This window comes from Bos indicus x Bos taurus, chromosome X (assembly GCF_003369695.1).
Source record: "Bos indicus x Bos taurus breed Angus x Brahman F1 hybrid chromosome X, Bos_hybrid_MaternalHap_v2.0, whole genome shotgun sequence".
Taxonomy (NCBI): Eukaryota; Metazoa; Chordata; class Mammalia; order Artiodactyla; family Bovidae; genus Bos; species Bos indicus x Bos taurus.
This window is the reverse complement of record NC_040105.1, coordinates 141,422,723-141,440,157: the sequence shown is the minus strand read 5'-3', so window position 1 is coordinate 141,440,157 and position 17,435 is coordinate 141,422,723. Positions and strand designations below refer to the sequence as shown.

General features: G+C 42.4%; 1 protein-coding gene across 4 annotated transcripts in view; it reads left to right on the top strand.

The window, feature by feature from the left end:
- LOC113887075 (fibrous sheath-interacting protein 2-like) overlaps positions 1 to 14,381 on the top strand; it is a 69,916-nt gene extending 55,535 nt beyond the window's left edge. For 3 of the 4 annotated variants that reach the window (XM_027533907.1, XM_027533908.1, XM_027533906.1), the window contains 6 exons: positions 3,145 to 3,636; positions 6,067 to 6,164; positions 7,575 to 7,621; positions 9,691 to 9,734; positions 11,791 to 11,857; positions 14,174 to 14,381. In XM_027533907.1, the coding sequence (XP_027389708.1) occupies positions 3,145 to 3,636; positions 6,067 to 6,164; positions 7,575 to 7,621; positions 9,691 to 9,734; positions 11,791 to 11,857; positions 14,174 to 14,196 (771 nt within the window). In that variant the 3' untranslated portion in view covers positions 14,197 to 14,381. Of the gene's footprint in view, positions 1 to 3,144; positions 3,637 to 6,066; positions 6,165 to 7,574; positions 7,622 to 9,690; positions 9,735 to 11,790; positions 11,858 to 14,173 lie in introns of those variants that run through there. The other variant, XM_027533909.1, reaches the window with a different exon arrangement.
- The last annotated feature ends 3,054 nt before the right edge of the window (positions 14,382 to 17,435 follow it).

Sequence of the window (17,435 nt, the reverse complement as noted above, 5' to 3'; positions counted from 1 at the left end):
TATGAAAACAGTGAGACCAGAGGAGAAATGGAAGCCTCTGGCAGTGATGGATTACTGATGAATTCATCATGCTTTAGAGAACTGAAACAAGCAGAAAAAGGCAGTGTTCCCCCTAAACCTGTGATACCACAAGTTTATCCTTACACAGGCATTGGAAGTGTCAGTTCATTGAAAAACACCTTATTGCAATTTTCTCCATTGTGACTGGGCAAACACTTGGTTCAAAAGGTTCTCAGAAAGATCACAGATTTTGCTTTGCTGAATCTAGAAGAAAATTCACCCCCTAAAGGTCAAGCTGATGAAATTCTGAGGCCATGCAATTCTAAAGCTAGTCCCAAGGGCAGCCCTAGGGCAAGTGTTAAGACAAATTTTAAAACAAAATCAAAAGTTACCTCTTTGTCTAAATTTGGAACAAAAACACAGCTCAGACCTAGTGGAGCTAAAGCCCAAAGCAAAACCAAGTTAGGTCCTAGAGAGAAGACCCTAAAAGGTAGCTGGCCCAAGACTTCCGTTGGGCTCCCACACCTACTGTCAATAGGGGAGGCCAAAAGTCCCTCACCGAGAGCAAAACTCCCCACTGCAGAGCTAAAAATGTATGCCCGGGATATACTACGTAATATTCTGCAAACAACTGTGAATGAATTTGAAGAGGTGAGGCAAAATAGAGCAGTGGCAAATGTAAACACTTTACTGTCTGATCAGACTGAGAGAGCAAGTGGAATAGTGAGTGCAGTTTTGCAAGGACTACGTGCTCTGAAGAATAATTTGGCCAACCCAATAAAGGGCTCACATTCAGATGATCTCAGACTTCCACGGGGGATATTTTAGTACAACCTCTGCTGCAAATCCAGAAGCCCATTTCTCCTTGGAGAATGTTTCTTCACAACTAGACAAACTCTTTCCCAAAGAAGATATTTTTAAACAAATGTTTGACAAATGGCAAACAGAATCAAGCAACCTGGATAACGAAAAGCATAAGCTACCGATGATAGCGAGGCTGTTTTGGATGAAATTTCAACAAAAGCAAAAGAATTAAAACAATCTGTTTCACTTTTAAGTTTGTCACTTCTTGAGCCATGTGAAAGCAGTCACCATCATTTTAAAAGAGCTGCTTCTAGAGTTGAGGATTCTCAAGCACAAATTAATATATTTGGCCAGGAAATCATTAAAAAACTGTTTGAAAAATCAGAGCTGTGCTTCTTGACTCAGATGTTCACAACGGATAGTAAAGAAACACTACAGAGCAAGAAAGAAACTGCTGCTAGAAGAAAATGTGGTTCCTCATGAACAAACAATCTCAACGATGTACCAACTTACAACACAAAGTTGAAAGACAAAACACTGGGGATCGCTGGCCACCAAATCACTCAAGAGATCTTGGAAGGGGTTCTGAACACCTTAGAGTCATTTGCAGACCTACAGTTTAAACATGTCTCTACATATGCTTTTTCTGAAGTTGTGAGAACACCTACTGAAAAAGTTTTTGCTGTGCAACAGAAACCACCAATGAAAACAATATTTCCCAAGTTACAAACACTGACTACGTTTCCTGATGAATCTAAACCAAGTAGTATGATTTCCCAGGAAAACATAAACAATGCCTTCAACAGCTTTATTTTTTCCATTCAGAATTGCTTACTTATGCTGTTAATACTGTTACTGACATGCTTAGTATAATTAAGAACTAGTTTGACAAAGAAAAATGCCACAAGGAACCATCTTCAACTAGCATATTTGAAGAAAACATTGTAGCAAGTCAGATCATCAGCACACTGATAAACCAGTGCACTTATTTCTATGAGTTGATGATCAAAAGCCATCCAAAGGAAAATCTGCTCCAAGGAGCTAAAAATGCCTGCACTGTTAATTGCTCCTGATTTACAACTGGACCAGAAATGTCCACTTCAAAGTCAAAGGGAATTAGCTGCTGGGATGATCCTCCACAAGTCTCCAGCTTGTTGTCTTATTCAGAGGAAGATATGAAAATAAAGGACAAGACTTCCTTAGATGTACCTTCATATGTCAGATACTCTACAGGAGATTCAACTAAAACCATAGAGCCAATGGAAGGGCTCGAATCAGAGTTTAAACCATCATCTTCTACAAGTGAAGCCCAAGCCTTCAGCCATTTTGATCAAGCTGTGAAAGGAGACTACTCTCTCCCAGAAGGCACTGTCTTACAAATTTCATCTCAGAAATCCAGTGACTCTGCACAGGCAGCACCAGAGCACCCATGTCTTTCAAAGAAACGGAAGAGGGTGAAAATCAAAGAGTGCTTCACTATGAGCCCCTCAAACCAGTTGTTAACCCAGATTTTGTTTTGCACAAAGGATATTCCTTTAAGGCAGCATTTATCTGAAAATCTGGTTTGCAGTGTTACAGAGGGATCTAAGATTGGTAACTCAAATTAACTTAAAAGTTCTGTGGCATCATCAAAAGGCTACAGAAATGGGAAAAGTTATTTGTTTAACTGTAATGGTCTCTTCCTTAATCTGGCTTTAACATTGCAAAATGGAAAGTAACATTTGACTAGGGAAGTGAGGAGAATGAAAATTTACTCTTTGAAGCTTCCTTTGGAAAATATGTTCCAAGGATTAGGGTGTTGGAGGGGTGAGGAGTGAACATTCAGAGTCCTTCACAATGTTGCCATTATTCATCAGTTTTAAAAATCCCGGTCAGCCAACACTTTGTCTTTTCCATGAAAATTTCTTTATTTAGAGTGGTGTATTAGTTCCCTAGTAAGAAGTTGAGAAAAACAAGTTATCGTGTCTAAATCTGTTATAAGACTTTCAAAGCAAATGATGAAAACAGTGTACTTAATGTATGCATTTTGCATTTCTTGATGAGTAAAATGTAAACTTTGAAGCAAAAGGAGGAACCTTAGGGTCTCTTCTTTGAACTGGACTGTTAATCTTGAATGCAAAAAAGAATTATCGAAAAGAGGAAATATTGCTTGTGATTTTCATGTATTTTTTCTTTTAAACATATGACTAATATGTAAGTGAAAGGCACTTAAAGATAAGTAATTTTACTAAATTGAAATAGAAACCATGTGAAAGTTGCCTTACCATTCAATACAGTAGAGCCACAGCAAAAATGACTGAATTGATTGTTTTTTAACATTCATTGTCTCTTTAATTCCAGACTTCTAGTAGAAATTCATTTCAGAGTTTAATAAAGCCCGACATCACCGAAGTGGAGCTTTTAAAAGATGTTCAAAGCAAAAAAGATCTTATCATTTGGTTGCTAACTCATGATATTCGTCAAGAAAATTTAGAAAATAAAGAAGAAAGCTTAGCTTCTGATGAAGATGAAGTTGTTTTACAAGAGGTTGTAAAAGAAGAAGAAGAATTTCCAGAAAGCCCACTTGAAGATCAAGTAAAAGAAGACATGAAGCTCACTACCAGCACAGTGGCTCACCCTAAGCCACCAATGAGCAATCGCAGTCTGAAAAAATTTTTGTCAGTAGGAAAATGTCAGCCCAAATCCAGTGTGACTATAATGACTGAAGTGTCACCAGCAAAACAGACGGAATCTGAACAGACACTAATAAGAACTGATTCTAACATTGATGTAACTACCTCAGAATGTGTGACTGTCACAAACTCGTCTTGGGAGAAGAAGACACAACTAAGCGTAAGTGAGAAATGTAACTATCAGTGACCAGGTTTCTATAGAAAGGGTAGAGAGTTTCACAAACTTAGTCCAAGTGATACACATTGGGTAGGAAGATAAGGGCATCAACTGGATCCCAAGTAGTCTCTCCCAGTTCTGATGATATTTACAACAAAAGGGAAATGATTAACAGATGAAGCCAGGTGCCGGGGTCCAGCCCTGGTGGATCCAGAGAATTCGAAGGGGAGACGGCTTCGGTGATCAGGATACAATAGAATCAAAGATACAAAGAGTGGTTAAATAAGGATAGCTCAGTGAGAAAATTCAGTGAAGAAAAGAGGCTGAATAACTTGGTTTACGTGGAAAGCTAATAAAATTCCAGGACAAGGAATTTGCATCACCTACGTAGGCCGCAGGCGTCCTCCCGTTCTCCAGAAGGAGAGGAGACACTGAGGCCTCCCCGGTCAGATCTTAGAAGCCCAGGCAAAATTAGTAGGCTTGACGAGCCTCCACGCTACAGATGGGAATTCAGCCAGAAGGTGAGAGAAAGAACGACATGGGGAGACCAAGCTTTGGTGAACAAGGCCCGCACTTTATTTTCCAAAGTAGTTTTTATACCTCAAGTTGTGCATAGAGGATAGTGGGGGAAGGGGTAGAGGCATGCAGTAAGCCAGGCTTTCTTCCTGCAAACTTATCATATGCAAAAGTTTAGGTGATTTACATCATCTTCTGGCCAGGAGGCCTGTTAACATTTTAAGATCCTTTCTTCAGAAACTTATTTTTCTCTAAAGGTGATTATTCTAAAGTCAGGCGCCACCCTCCAAAAGCATTAGATAAAGTTGCATTCCTATAGGGCAAAGGTGTGGTGGGCTATAACAAGAAAAGAATTAACTCAAGGGTCCAAGGTTACAAACATTAAAGCTATTACTTACATTCCTATACACCAAGTATATTCAGCAATACACTCCCAGGGACAGAGTAGGTAAGGGATATGGAAACTTAGCAGCAAACCTTGGCCCAACAAGTGAAAAACCCTTCACCAATACAATTTCTAATCAATCTTTTAACTGCTCAAAGGAATCTGTATTTAGACAGTTTAGAACATCTCCTGCCTCTCACAGTTGGGAGGCTATGAACAATCACATGTGGCCGGAAGAATCTGTTCAGGCAGGCTAGAGGACTTCCAAAGGAGTTTGTAGGTTGAAACACTCTTGCCACGCCCAGGAACTTTATTGACTGGAGCTGTAAGTTAACTCTTTTTCAGAGAGAGGTGGTGGTGGGGGACAGCCCCCCGTAAAGTCAGAGGTGTAGGTGAGAGCACGAAGCAGTAAAGTGGGCAGACTCTGGTTATGGGGGTAGATGCTCGAGAATTTCCAGGGGGACCCCTGAGGCTCGATCCTGCCTTTGTGTATGCCGAGCCTCCTTCCTCGTGACCTCTGCCACGGGCGGAGTTCCTCACGCTGGCTGCCGGCAGCCAGGAGCCTCGATTGAAGAAAAACAGATCATGGAAAGAGTCCTAGGCTATTTAGAAGGACAAGAAAAACAGAAAATAGAAACTGGTTAGGAGAAATACAAGCTAATTATTTAAAATGCTAGGTTGTGTGGGTTTTGGGTACACTTTACTGCCCTGTAAATACTCATTGGAAGTTTTGTGTGTACCAGCTCCTTTCCAGTGGGCAGGACCAGAAGATGGACTTGAAGGGGAGTAAAAACATTCATGCAAATTCAGCCTATCTGGGTTTGAATTCTGGCTTTGTCACTTAGTAGCTATGTGACATTGGGGAAAGTTATTTAACCAACTATCTTCTTAAAAATTACTTATCCAGCTTGTTAGTTGAATGTGTTGAATATTCCCCCTGTAAACAGCCCATAAACTCTAGCTCTTATCCCTGGTTCTGTACCCTTCTAGTGGTGATCTGGGCCTCACTGACCTCTTGGGTTAGTCCTACCCCAAAAATCGTACCTTAGTCATATGTGTGGGGATTACACATGATTTAGAATTTCCTAGTAAAACAATCCCATGGATTATCCATTTGCAGGAAACCTGGGTTCAGTCCTTGGGTTGGGAAGATCCTCTGGAGAAGGGAAAGGCTACCCACTCCAGTATTCTGGCCTGGAGAATTCCATGGACTACAGTCTATGGAGTTGCAAAGAGTCATACATGACTGAGCGACTTTCACTTCTTTCCAATTAACTCAGAAGCAGCAATGAACCAGAGAAAACAAAACACAGGAATATGACTCTGGCCACTTCAGGAGCTCATCAGGTCAATAGCCTTGCACAAACTCTATGTATTGGGATCTGTTTATTTACTGGAAAGCCATGTGAAATCTCATGAGCAAACAAAGTGTGCCTGGTCAGAAATGCTGGCTATATAGATAACTAAGGAAATGTTGTGGTATATTTTATTTATTATAAACACTCTTTTGTGTCTTACTTGTATTTTTCCAGGAAACAGAAATGAGACCTAGCACCGAACCAACACATCACTTCATCCATAGAATGATGAGTGTATCTTTACGTGATGCAGATCTGGCCTCCTTTTCTAGGTACAGTCAAAGTAATACTAGTTGGCTAAGGAAATAGAAATCTGAAATGAAGATTACGTTGATGGGAAGAATGGGCCCCTCAAGTAAACCTGTGAGGAAGCCAGTTTAGCCCGTCAATCTCCCCTCACTCCTTCCCCTAACTCCCCTCTGTGTTTACTTCCTGGGCCTTCCCTCCACATCTTTTCTCCTATTCCTATTTATCTGGTCTCTACTTTCTTCTCCTGGGATCTGCTTTCTAGTATAGTGGTCTATAGTATAGTTACTTTGAGTCTTTAATGTGTTAGGTTCTTGAATCTGGGAGACAGGCTCTGAGCCAGCAGTCCCCACCCTAACGGCTCACCTAAAGGAGTCCCACTTAGTTCATGTGTGTACCTAAATGCTCAGCAGGGTGGCACTGTCAGAAGAACCCCAAGGAGACAGGGGGCAATGTAAATTAGAGCACTCAGGGAAGAATTCTCACAAGTGTTAGAGTTGGAATTGGGCTTTAAATGATGGATAAGATTTAGATAAGGCCATCCAGGTTGGAAAAGACTATAAGAGAAAGGCTGGACCATGTGGTATCTATAGGGACAGGGAGGAACAAAGTACACTGAAGTCTTAATAGTTTTTCTAGAGTAGCCAAAACATGTCTAAAAGTGCCCCTGTGTTCATAAGAATATTCACAAACTGGGAACAGTAGCACTCTGTTTTTGTTTTTTAAAACTTTTTATTGTATATTGGGGTATCACCGATGAACAATGTTGTAATAGTTTCAGGTAGACAGCAAAGGGATTCAGCCATACACATACATGTATCCATTCTCCCCCAAACTCCCTTCCCATCCAGGCTGCCACATAACATTGAGCAGAGTTCCCTGTGCTACACAGTGCTTCCTTGTTGGTTATCCGTTTTAAATACAGCAGTGTGTACATGTCCATCCCAAACTCCCTAACCACCCCTTCACCCCACCCTCCCCGCTGGTAACCATAAGCTCGGAACAGTAGCACTTTGTATCATGGGAGAAATAGGGCATAAGGAAGAAAATCCACCCTGTCCCAACTATATCCTTTTCCACCTGGCACCATGAAATTAAGGTTTCTTTTTGACCCGATGCCATTTTAGGACATCCACTCCTGGCCCACCACTGGCTTTATCTCCACTCACGCTTGTCTTAACATACATAATTAGTATGGCAGGCAAATCTCAACTGTTGGTATCATTGCACAACACGAGTGGGAATATATAAAACCAAAGTCAATGTAGCTGTCATTTTTATCTTGAGAACTCACAGACATACCATGCCAGGTTTGCATCTGTATAAATAAAGACTTGAACAGATGGTTCTTTAACAGTCATTATTATTCATTAATAATTATTCATTCCTTCATATAAAATACAAAGAAAATGAAATGTCTTATATCTTTTCTTTAGTTCTGATGATGAGAGTTCCACCGATCCAAGTGCCAAGGTTGCAGAAGGTTGGATTGATTACTTTTCTTACTTTAAATTAGATTGTATTTAAACAGAGAGTTTGTTCACCGTGTTGATGAATACTGAGTTTTCCAGTAGGCTGATCTAAATTGGAGGAATACTGAGTCAGTTAACCAGCTAGTGTGATGAACTAGTTTGCTTTTTCTGAAACGCTAGTAAGATTCCATTAATAATTGTGGTGAAAAGTGTGTAGTGTGACTATAAGTTTACAGTTACCATGATCCTGTGGGAAATATCCAGGAAATAAAGGTTTATCACATCTATATGTAGACTACAGCCCATGCTGCTAGGATTTAATCATCTCTTTAAGTAGGAATGCTTGCTTTATGTAACTAGGTCAGCCCTAGTAAAATATATTTAAAAGCTTTTAAAGCTAAAAATGAAACCTACATTTATTTGCTTGCATTAAATCTTGGCTAGGGTGCACCCCACTTTAATTCTGTCTCTGTTAAAACTGACTCCTTATTTATGAGTTGGGTTTGGTCCTCCATTCTTTTAAAGCTCAAAGGATCAATGTGGCTCTAACAGTGGGACAGCACTGAGGTAGGGGTATCATGTTTACTGTAAAGATGGCCTGAAAACTCCAGCTACAGAGCTGGAGTTGGCCTTGGTTGTTTCAAGCCTGCACCCACTCAAGAAGCTACTCAAGAAATATATCCTCTCCATTTGAGAGTGGGAATAACATTCATTAAAAGATGAATCATAGAATGGAGGTAAGTTGCCAGAATCCCATAAATAGGTCATCGTCAGAGGATGATACGTCACTGGCGTGTTTCCTGTATTATGGAATCATAGGCTGTCAGAGCCAGAAAGTAGCTAGTATAACCTTATTTTACAGCTGAAGAGACTGAGGTTCAGGGTAGGGAAGTGACTTGTCCAAGGTCATACTGTCAGTCAGAATATGGATCCCAAGTCTCCTAAATCTGAACTCAATGTCATTGTTTTCTTCAACTTCACTGCAGTGAGTCACACTTAGATATAGGTGTCCTGTGGTAATATTTAATATTGCACCTGTCCAGTTCATGCATTCATTCACATTCAACAGAGTCACTGAGCACTTTCTTCGGGCTGGACGCTGTTCTAAGTTGTGGAGATACAGCTGCGAATGAGAGACAAAGTCTTCACCTCCTTCTAATTGGGAAGGGGATATAAACACAGTAGGGCTTCATCTGGGGTGGTGAAGAGTTGGCCAGGACTGAGCGACTGAGTACAGCACATAAACACAATAATTCTAGATAGGAATAAGTACTTCCCATTTCACCCAGATAAAGGCCAGGGTCTTTACAATGGCTTACAAGGCCACATATGGTCTGGATTCCACTCACCCCTCCTGGTAACCTGTCTGACCACCTCTCTTTATGATCCCTCTTAATCACTCCACTCCAGCCACATGAACATTTATCTTCTTCAGATCTTTGCTGAAGTATTATATTTGAAGTCAAAAATTCCCTGAACACTTTTCTTTAAAACTGAAACCCCAATGCCACCCCAGCACTCCCTGCTTTAATTTTATCCCTAGCATTTGTACCATCTGAAAGCTTTTTAAAAAAATTGTTTATTGACTCTCCCCCTTCCCTAGAATGTTAGTTCCATGAGGGCAGGGATTTTTCTCTGTTCACTGTATCCCCACATGTCTACAAAAGAAGCACAGAGTAGATACTCAGTACATATTTGTGACATTCATGAATGAATATGAAAAACACATAAAGAAGAGCCCAAGTGATACAGACTGACTGGCTAGATTAGTTTGGTCCAAGAAGTCTAGAAACATCAGATCTTAATAACGGGAAGGAAGTGACCACAAGAAGATCTGGAAGCAGAGGGTCCCACACACAGAGTTCAGTAAGTGCAAGGGACCCTAGATGGGATGAGTTTGGCATGTTAGAGGCATCTTCCCCACGACCTGTGCCCAGAATTTGAGGATCTCACCTCTTTTGGTTTCTTCTGCTTGCCTAGTTTCTGCGATTCTCTGATGAAATTACTGAGGTTATTTTTGTGCTAAAATGTGTATATGTCTCAGAAATAACTGTTTTCCAATATTGTGTTTTGATCACAGAAAGTCTTGAATGTCCATGTCTGGAGAATTTGAGCAATCTTAAGGTAAATATTTTTCACTGGTTCCCCTCATGGTGAGCCAGTGGAACCCTGACAGAAATGAGGGAGTGCCTTAAAGTAAGGGTGTGGCGTGCCTTGAGGGGCCTCAGGAAGCACTCCCAGTTGGGGCCAACCCCTGGTTGAAGGTATTGTCCCCGAGTAAGTGCACAGAGTAAGCCCCTTAGCACCTGAGAACAATGGCACGCAAGGAGTGAGGCCCTGGAACTGGAGGGCCCGGTGTGGGCAGCGAGGGAACAGATGCTTCGAAGAGGAAGGGGCGCTGGCTGAGGGAAATGAACGCTGGCTCCATCTGCTTTGCAGGGTGCCCTTCCTAGGCAGCTTTCCAAAAACCTGGCCCACTCCTTAGTGTGATCCCAAGAAATTCCCTCCACCTAAAGCCCTCTTAGGAAGTCTCTGAGGAGACTGAAACTACAGATCCTCCTAGATCCTCCTCTCTGTTTTGTATTACTTTTGCTTTACTCTTGGTTCACTTTAACCATCCCCCAGCACGCGTGTACACACACATAAACACAAGTCATCCCCCTTATCCTGCGTTATTTTCTTCACACCTCTTAGGTCACCATTTAGTCATTTATTCACCATTTATCAAGTGCCTACTATGTGCCGAGGGCTAGAGATTCAGAAGTAAACAAAGCTGTCAAATATTCCTGCCCTCATCCTCTGGCACAGGATTCACTTGAGTATAAGCTTCATGACAGCAAGGGCTTGTCTTGTCAGAATAACTGCCTTAGCACCATCAGAGTCAAATTTCAACTAAGTCAGGAGTGCCTCAACTCCTGCCCCCATGACGCTGATGGACAGCCCTGTGTGGGAACTGTTACACAGAGCAGAGGTTCTCAACCCTGGCTGCAGCCTGGAATCAACTGTAACAACTGATGCCCAGCGTTCCATCCCCAGAGATTCGGATTCAGTTGGTCTGGGTTGCAGCCTGGGCCCTGGGTGATGCTGATGAACAGGCAGTGTTGAGAACCACTGAGTTAGCGGACTTGTGTCTGGCCATTTAGTAGCATCTGCCCCTTCCCCTCCTTCCTTTGGATAAGGCATTCTCAACCTGACTTCATGCTAGAGTCACCCAGGCAACTTAGAAAAGAGAACAATGCTTGCCCCAGCCTCAGGGATTCCTGTTCGTTTGGGGCGGGGTCCAAGCATGCCTATTTGTAATATTTCTCCAGATGGTTGTGTTGTGCAGCCAACGTTGAGACCCAGTCCCTTAGATTGTTCTGTCCCAGTTTATCCCTTTCTATATCCTATCCTCAGTATCTTAATCCATAAACTGCCTCAAATCCAAAATTTCACCATAATACTCTGCTCTCCATACCAACGACAGGTGTTGGTGTGGAGAGCTTCTCTCATCTCTCATGCTTCTCTCATCTTGCCTTCATTGATTTGCCCCATCCTTTTTAACCGCCCTCACCATGGCACACCTAGCCCAGCCACCTCCCCCAGCCTGTTGCAGGCCCTTCTGGGACCCTGCTGCTTCTGCATTCCAGGGGGTGAGGAAGGTCCACAGAGCAGAGCCAGCGCCTGAGCCACCATCTCCGCCCTGCCCCCTCCAGGCTGCTGCAACCTCACACTGCCACTTTCTTGCTCCAGACCTCACAATGGTTAAGAATTATTTCAAAGAAGATTGGGGTAGTAAAATGGACCTCCCCTTGCCTCCTCCTTCCCTTAAGACCTCCACTATCATAAGCTTTGCTCAGAGAAGGATCGAAAAGGTTTTATTTGTTCCAAGCTCCAGGAGGGGAGGGGCAGCATGGCTGACATTGTTCTGTGACCTGGGACAGGTGAGCCCTTGAAATTATCCGCCAGGGGCAGCCCTTGTCTGAGTCTGGCGCCAATCCTGGGTGTCCTAATTAGCAAGAATTATGAGAAGTCATGCCTAGGAATAACCAAAGTCCCAGAAGATAATTCTTTGAGACTGAGGGGCCCTGAGATTACTGTGTATGATGCCACCATGGTTGTGCTCCCTTCAGGGTTTCTAGTGTTCGCTGTCCATCAAAGGGCAGAGGCTTAAGCTGGTATTTCACCTTTGTCTTGGCAGTTTCTCACCCTCTATCAACGCAGAAGAGACCGGACCAGCCCATATTCCTCAAACGATGGCACTTCAGGTACAACAAATGTATCATTTTAGAATGAAGCTCTCAATTATGTCATTTTGAACATAGAGGAGTTTTGATCATTTACCCTCCTTGCCCATCACATTGAATGGGTCTTGCCTTGCAGCACACCCACCCACCACCAGTACGAGGATGAGATAATATGACTTAGTATGTATGTGTGTGTGTGTGTGTGTGTGTGTGTGTATGTGAGTCACTCAGTCGTGTCTGACTCTTTGCGACTCTGTGGATTGTAGCCCTCCAGGCTCCTATGTCCATGGGATTCTCCAGGCAAGGATACTGGAGTGGGTGGCCATTTCCTTCTCCCTTAGTATGTATGTAGATTGCAATTTGCAGGTTATTATGCAGTTCTCTGACTTAAACGTGCAGGCAGTTCCTGGTCATGGGAGTAACATTTATTAGGGACCGGCCATGTACCAGGCATTCTGCTAAGTGCTTTTCTCACATCCACCCCGTGAAGCATCATTTCCATTATATCGACAAGGTAACAGTCACTAAAGCTTATCACACCGTGCTTCCTTGAAAGTCTTGAAGCTCTCTCTGAGAGAGGAGAAAATGGAGGCAAATGACCTGCCTGAGGTGGCACAGCCAGCAGGTGGCTGAGCCAGGGCTCAAACATCACAGGTCTTGAGGCTCTATCCCATATTCTTTTTCCTGCCAAACAGGGGTCACATCTCAGAACTAAGCAGTGACCAGGAACTTCCTGCAGAGTTCAGTGATAAGTCGAAAAGATCCCATCTAGGTTTCCAAGTAGCATGTCCAGTCAAAGAGTAAAATCGCATTCTTCTGCGACTTCAGTTTGATGGGGACACCTCCTCCCAACCCCTACATTCTACACATTAGAGGAATTCACTGAGAAGCAGTTCAGATAACCTATTTTTGCTCGGATAAGGGCTTTTGGAGGAAGGAATGCAGAAATGGCTCACCCTGTGCTAAGGTGCTCAAAGTAGAAAAGCTCCCCCCAGAGGAGAGTTTACATTGAATTTGAAATTACAATGATACCTGCTTAGGAAACCCCCCCCCCAAAAAAGAGGGGACTTCTGGACCAACACAGGCTCATTACAGCTTATTTTTCACGAATAGGATTTTGGGGGAATCAAAATCAGTTCATGGTACGATGTGTCATTCCCTAGCCCTTGGCATGTGTCATGGCCATAAACACCCAGGTACATTTCTCTCTTCAGAGTGACCAGTACCAACCAAGTGAAGTCCATGGTGCTGCCCACAAAGCAGATCAAAGCAGCAGCAGGGTGTCTTGAAGGAGACCTGGAAATGGTGGCCAGGCATCTACATTTTTAACAAGACCCGCAAATTGCAAAAACAAAGCTTTATTTTTCCCCTCAAGATTTTCAGAATGTGGCCTTGCAGTATATGCTTGAATTCGGTAACTCTTTGTCTTACTCTTTCAGAAGAGATCTCTCCATTCAAGCCTTTACCTTTGCCTTTGCACATTTTGGCTTTTTCCTTCTGAATTTCTTGGTTGTTCTTATTTAGTTTAATTTATCAGCACAGTCCAGTACTGCATGATTGATCTGAAGAGCTAAACTATTCCCACCCCCCACTTTATTTGCAGTTAAATTTGCTATCTGCTACCTTAGTTTTAATCATAGATCCTTGGGGTTCCTAAGGTTATATTGCTAAAGAGAAAAACTGAGGATTTGCAAGAGGTCTAGGAGAACCCTGTCTTTTACTAGAAATAAGAAGGTATGTTCTTTATTGCCCTGTGTCTTTTTATGACATCTTGTCACAATTCATCAGCAACAAAGGTAAATGCGCATTTCTGTCCTTACAGATACAACAATCATTTTGTTAACATAAACTATTAGATGCTCTAAGAGCCCTTTGCACAAGACAAGTGGTATAGAACAATGAGTCCAAATGGAGCCTTTTATTGGCCACTCAAGTCCTGTATGGCTCACACAACAAACAGATCACTTGGGTCAGACAACTGAAAATGTTCCCAAACCGAGTGAGAAATGCTAGCCTCTTGTAGTGCACAGCTGCTTTTGCCTGGACATTTTGAAATGGACACCAGTACTGTTGAGAGTTGAAAGTTACCTTCTTGTGTGGAATTAGCTCATCAGGCTACCCATGTGACCTTAGACAAGGCATCTGACTTCACTGGGTTTCTCCTGCTTTCTTCCCAAGGCTGTCAGAAGGAGCAAACTACTCTTTGTGAAAGCACTTTTAAAAACAAAAGCTACGAGATAACTACTTATTTCTGAATCCTAAATGATCGCTCCCCGGGCCCTGACAGCAATTGGAAAGCCTGGTAACTGATCACATTTCTCTTTTGGTTGTTCACAGACTTTGAACCATACTTCCTCTAGACAGGGGTCTGAAATGATGAGGACGACATCATCAACTTTCTCCAAAGTGTTTTCAAGATCTAACACCAGTGTTCCGAAACCTTCCTCACCCTCACCTCCTCACCAGAACAGAAACTGAGACTGTAATACCCAATAACAGTAAGCATATTGACCTTCCTCAAAAAATAAACGGTTGTTAAAGCTGACATTGTGTCCTACACACTGATTCTTATATTGAAAATAAGAGCAAAGAAAGCATAAAGAGGCAGTTGGAGAAAAGAAGGGTTTTGATAAATGCTTCTGACAAGCATTTTGGGATGAAAAGAGCAGCTCTGTGTCACATATAGATCCATCTAGCAGGCAGTGTGGGGTTGAAGCTCTGCTCTTGAGGGCCCTGCAGCCTTGCTGGGAAGATGAGAACTAACTCCAAAGCAAACGTGTCATACCAGTAAAGCAACGTGTCATCACATCTTTCAGGCACCCTGGGTGTTCAAAGAAGGGAGTCATCGCTGTGGGCTGGAGTCGTTAGGATACATTTGCTGGAGGAACTGGAATTCAGAGAACCCTCAAAGGACCGTTAGGATTAGGGAGGCCTTGACGGCACCAGGAAGGCCATCCCCTCAGGTCACACCCCTGCATACACTGCTGCCACGCCTGAACAATTTAGCTCTGGCCCACAGGACATTCCACGATAATGGAAAGGGTCTGTATCTGCTCAGTTTGGTACAGGAGGCACCAGCCCCACGTGGCTATTGTCACTAGCGTGACTGAGGAACCCGGTCTTTCCGTTTTATTTCAGTTTAAATAGCCACATGTAGCTAGTGGTTCCCTTATCAGACAGCACTAGTCTAATCGGTACAAGGCCTCAGGGACAGCAGCCAGTTCCAATTAGGTTGAAGGAGTCCCTGAAAGGTCATTTCCAAAGTCTATCCTCAAACAAAGACGTGTAGACATCTAACTCCTCAGGGGGGCTTTGAAGCCTCCAGGCATCCTCTTGGTCCCTTTAAGAGACATGAACCACCAGTGTGGCCAGAGAGGAGCTCGTGGTTTCCAGCCATATTTGTGCCGCTGCACTTGTCAAAACTCAATTGATGGAGAAAGGATAAGCCCCATGGAGAACACCAAAGTCAGGGAATCACAAATAGAACATTGGAACCTGCATCTGCCAGCTGGCCTCAAGCAGTGCTTGGCTAGAAACGGCTTCCATGGGACAGAAACACATGAAGATGATCACTCACTAGTCATTCTCATACCCCAGCTTTATCCAGGAATTTAGGTCAGTGGAAGGTCTCAGCCTTATACTAATGCCCAAGGGAAATATTTCTATGAAAGTAAATTTCCTTTATGCTGTATCTATAGTCCAGAAATGTTAAGTGAAGCTTAGTAAATAGAATGGCAGGCAGTTCTGCCCAAATACCACATATACCTAAATTGCACTGCCTTCATCTCATCTCTGCCCTTACACACTGAAGTTCATCGCACGCGGCAGCATAAGTTTAAAGTTAGCTTTTAAAGATCTACAATAATGACAAGCACTGATCTTACATAAGCCTTTGTTTTTATTAAAAAGTAATACCAAAAAATAAAACTCTTTTAAAGTAATAGCAATCCAGTTAGGAAATCAAAAGTTATAAAAGCTACAGTGAAAAGTTTCCCTCTCCTCTCCCAGCTGTCGGCCTGGTTCACCTCTCCCAAAGCAATCTCTATTACCAATGGGAGCAGTATCCTTCTCAGAGTTAGGCTTTGGATAACAAGTGTATTTTCATATGACTTGAGCAAGAAGTCTAGTCTCCTCCCTCAAACAAGGCAGAAAACAGAGAGGAAGAGGGAGGTGAGAATGGAAGGAGAGAATGCGTGCACGCTATCTGACAGCTACTATGTCCTAATATCACTGCATTCGTAGTCTCAAATAAAGTCAGTCATTTTTTCCAATGCTCTTTTGTCTAATGAATTAAATGTCAAAAGGTGAGCACCAGAATGGGAGGAAAGCTGCTTACCATAGCTCTTCAAAGTCTGCTGGCCAAAATACATTAAGAGTGTATGAGCTGGTAACTACAGTCCTTAGAGATAGAACCATTTAGATATTTACTTGTGGCGGATTCATTTTGATATTTGGCAAAACTAATACAATTTGTAAAGTTTAAAAATAAAAAAAAATAAAAGTAACAATGCAGTGAAATAAAATGCAAATTAGAATAACTAAAATGCAAATTAGCATAACCCAAATGTATCACAATATACCTTTTAGAGAAGAAAACAGGAATAAAATGATAAAAATCCAGTGTTGCCCAGATGTAGGGAATTACATTTGAACTCTACAGTGGTGACAATCCTACAAATTTGATCTTTCTGAAAAGCAGTCTAACAATAAGATGAGTTATGGTTCCAGCTGTACTTTTGGACCTGGTAACTACATTTAGGTAAATTTGGTCCAAGGGAATAATATAAAGCGAAAAAAAATGTTAAAGGCTATATAAAAACGTACATAGCATTACTATTAATTATGAAGAAAAATTAAAACAATCCTAGTGGGACACTGGTGTGCTGTATTATCAGGAAAGAATGCTAGTGAAAATATATACACAAAGGAATGCAGATATGAAATAAGTAAAACCAGCACACAAATAAGATGTGAGCACAGAATAAGGCCCTGTTCGGGCCTCCCCACACAGGGGCGCTGGGAGGGGAGGCGTCAGTGCCCCTCCGTTCCCCTCGTGCTGTGGATGTGTTCCAAGGGGCCCAACCGGGCCTGCCAAGCAAGCAGGACATGAACCGGAAGGGCCAGAATGTGGCCACAGACCCAAGGAGACCCCAGGGTTTCCTACAACCACCAGGGAAGGCTAGAGGAGAAAACAAGATGTCACACAGATAACAATTACACAGTACACTTTATGATTTGGCAACCATATGATATACTAATAAAAATTCAAGGAACTTAAGAGATCTAAACAATCATGAAGGACTTTTTTTTTTTTTTGGCTGCTGTTAGCTGCTTGCTAACAAATGCCTTTCTCTTGAGGAAACATCATCACAACCATCTCCAACATCAATTCTTACGCCAATTCTAAACCTAGCCTAAGGTGGATAATATCAAATGCCTCAGTTTCTTATGAGGCGTAGAAAAACCAAGCATTAGTTCAGATTTTTTCGAACAACTTCTGTAAAGATAGTAGGTCATCTTCAGTCAACCCCAAGGTGCTCTTCTAAATTCTAAGCTGACAAAAGGTAACCAAATTTTTGACTGATGTTCAGTATGGAAA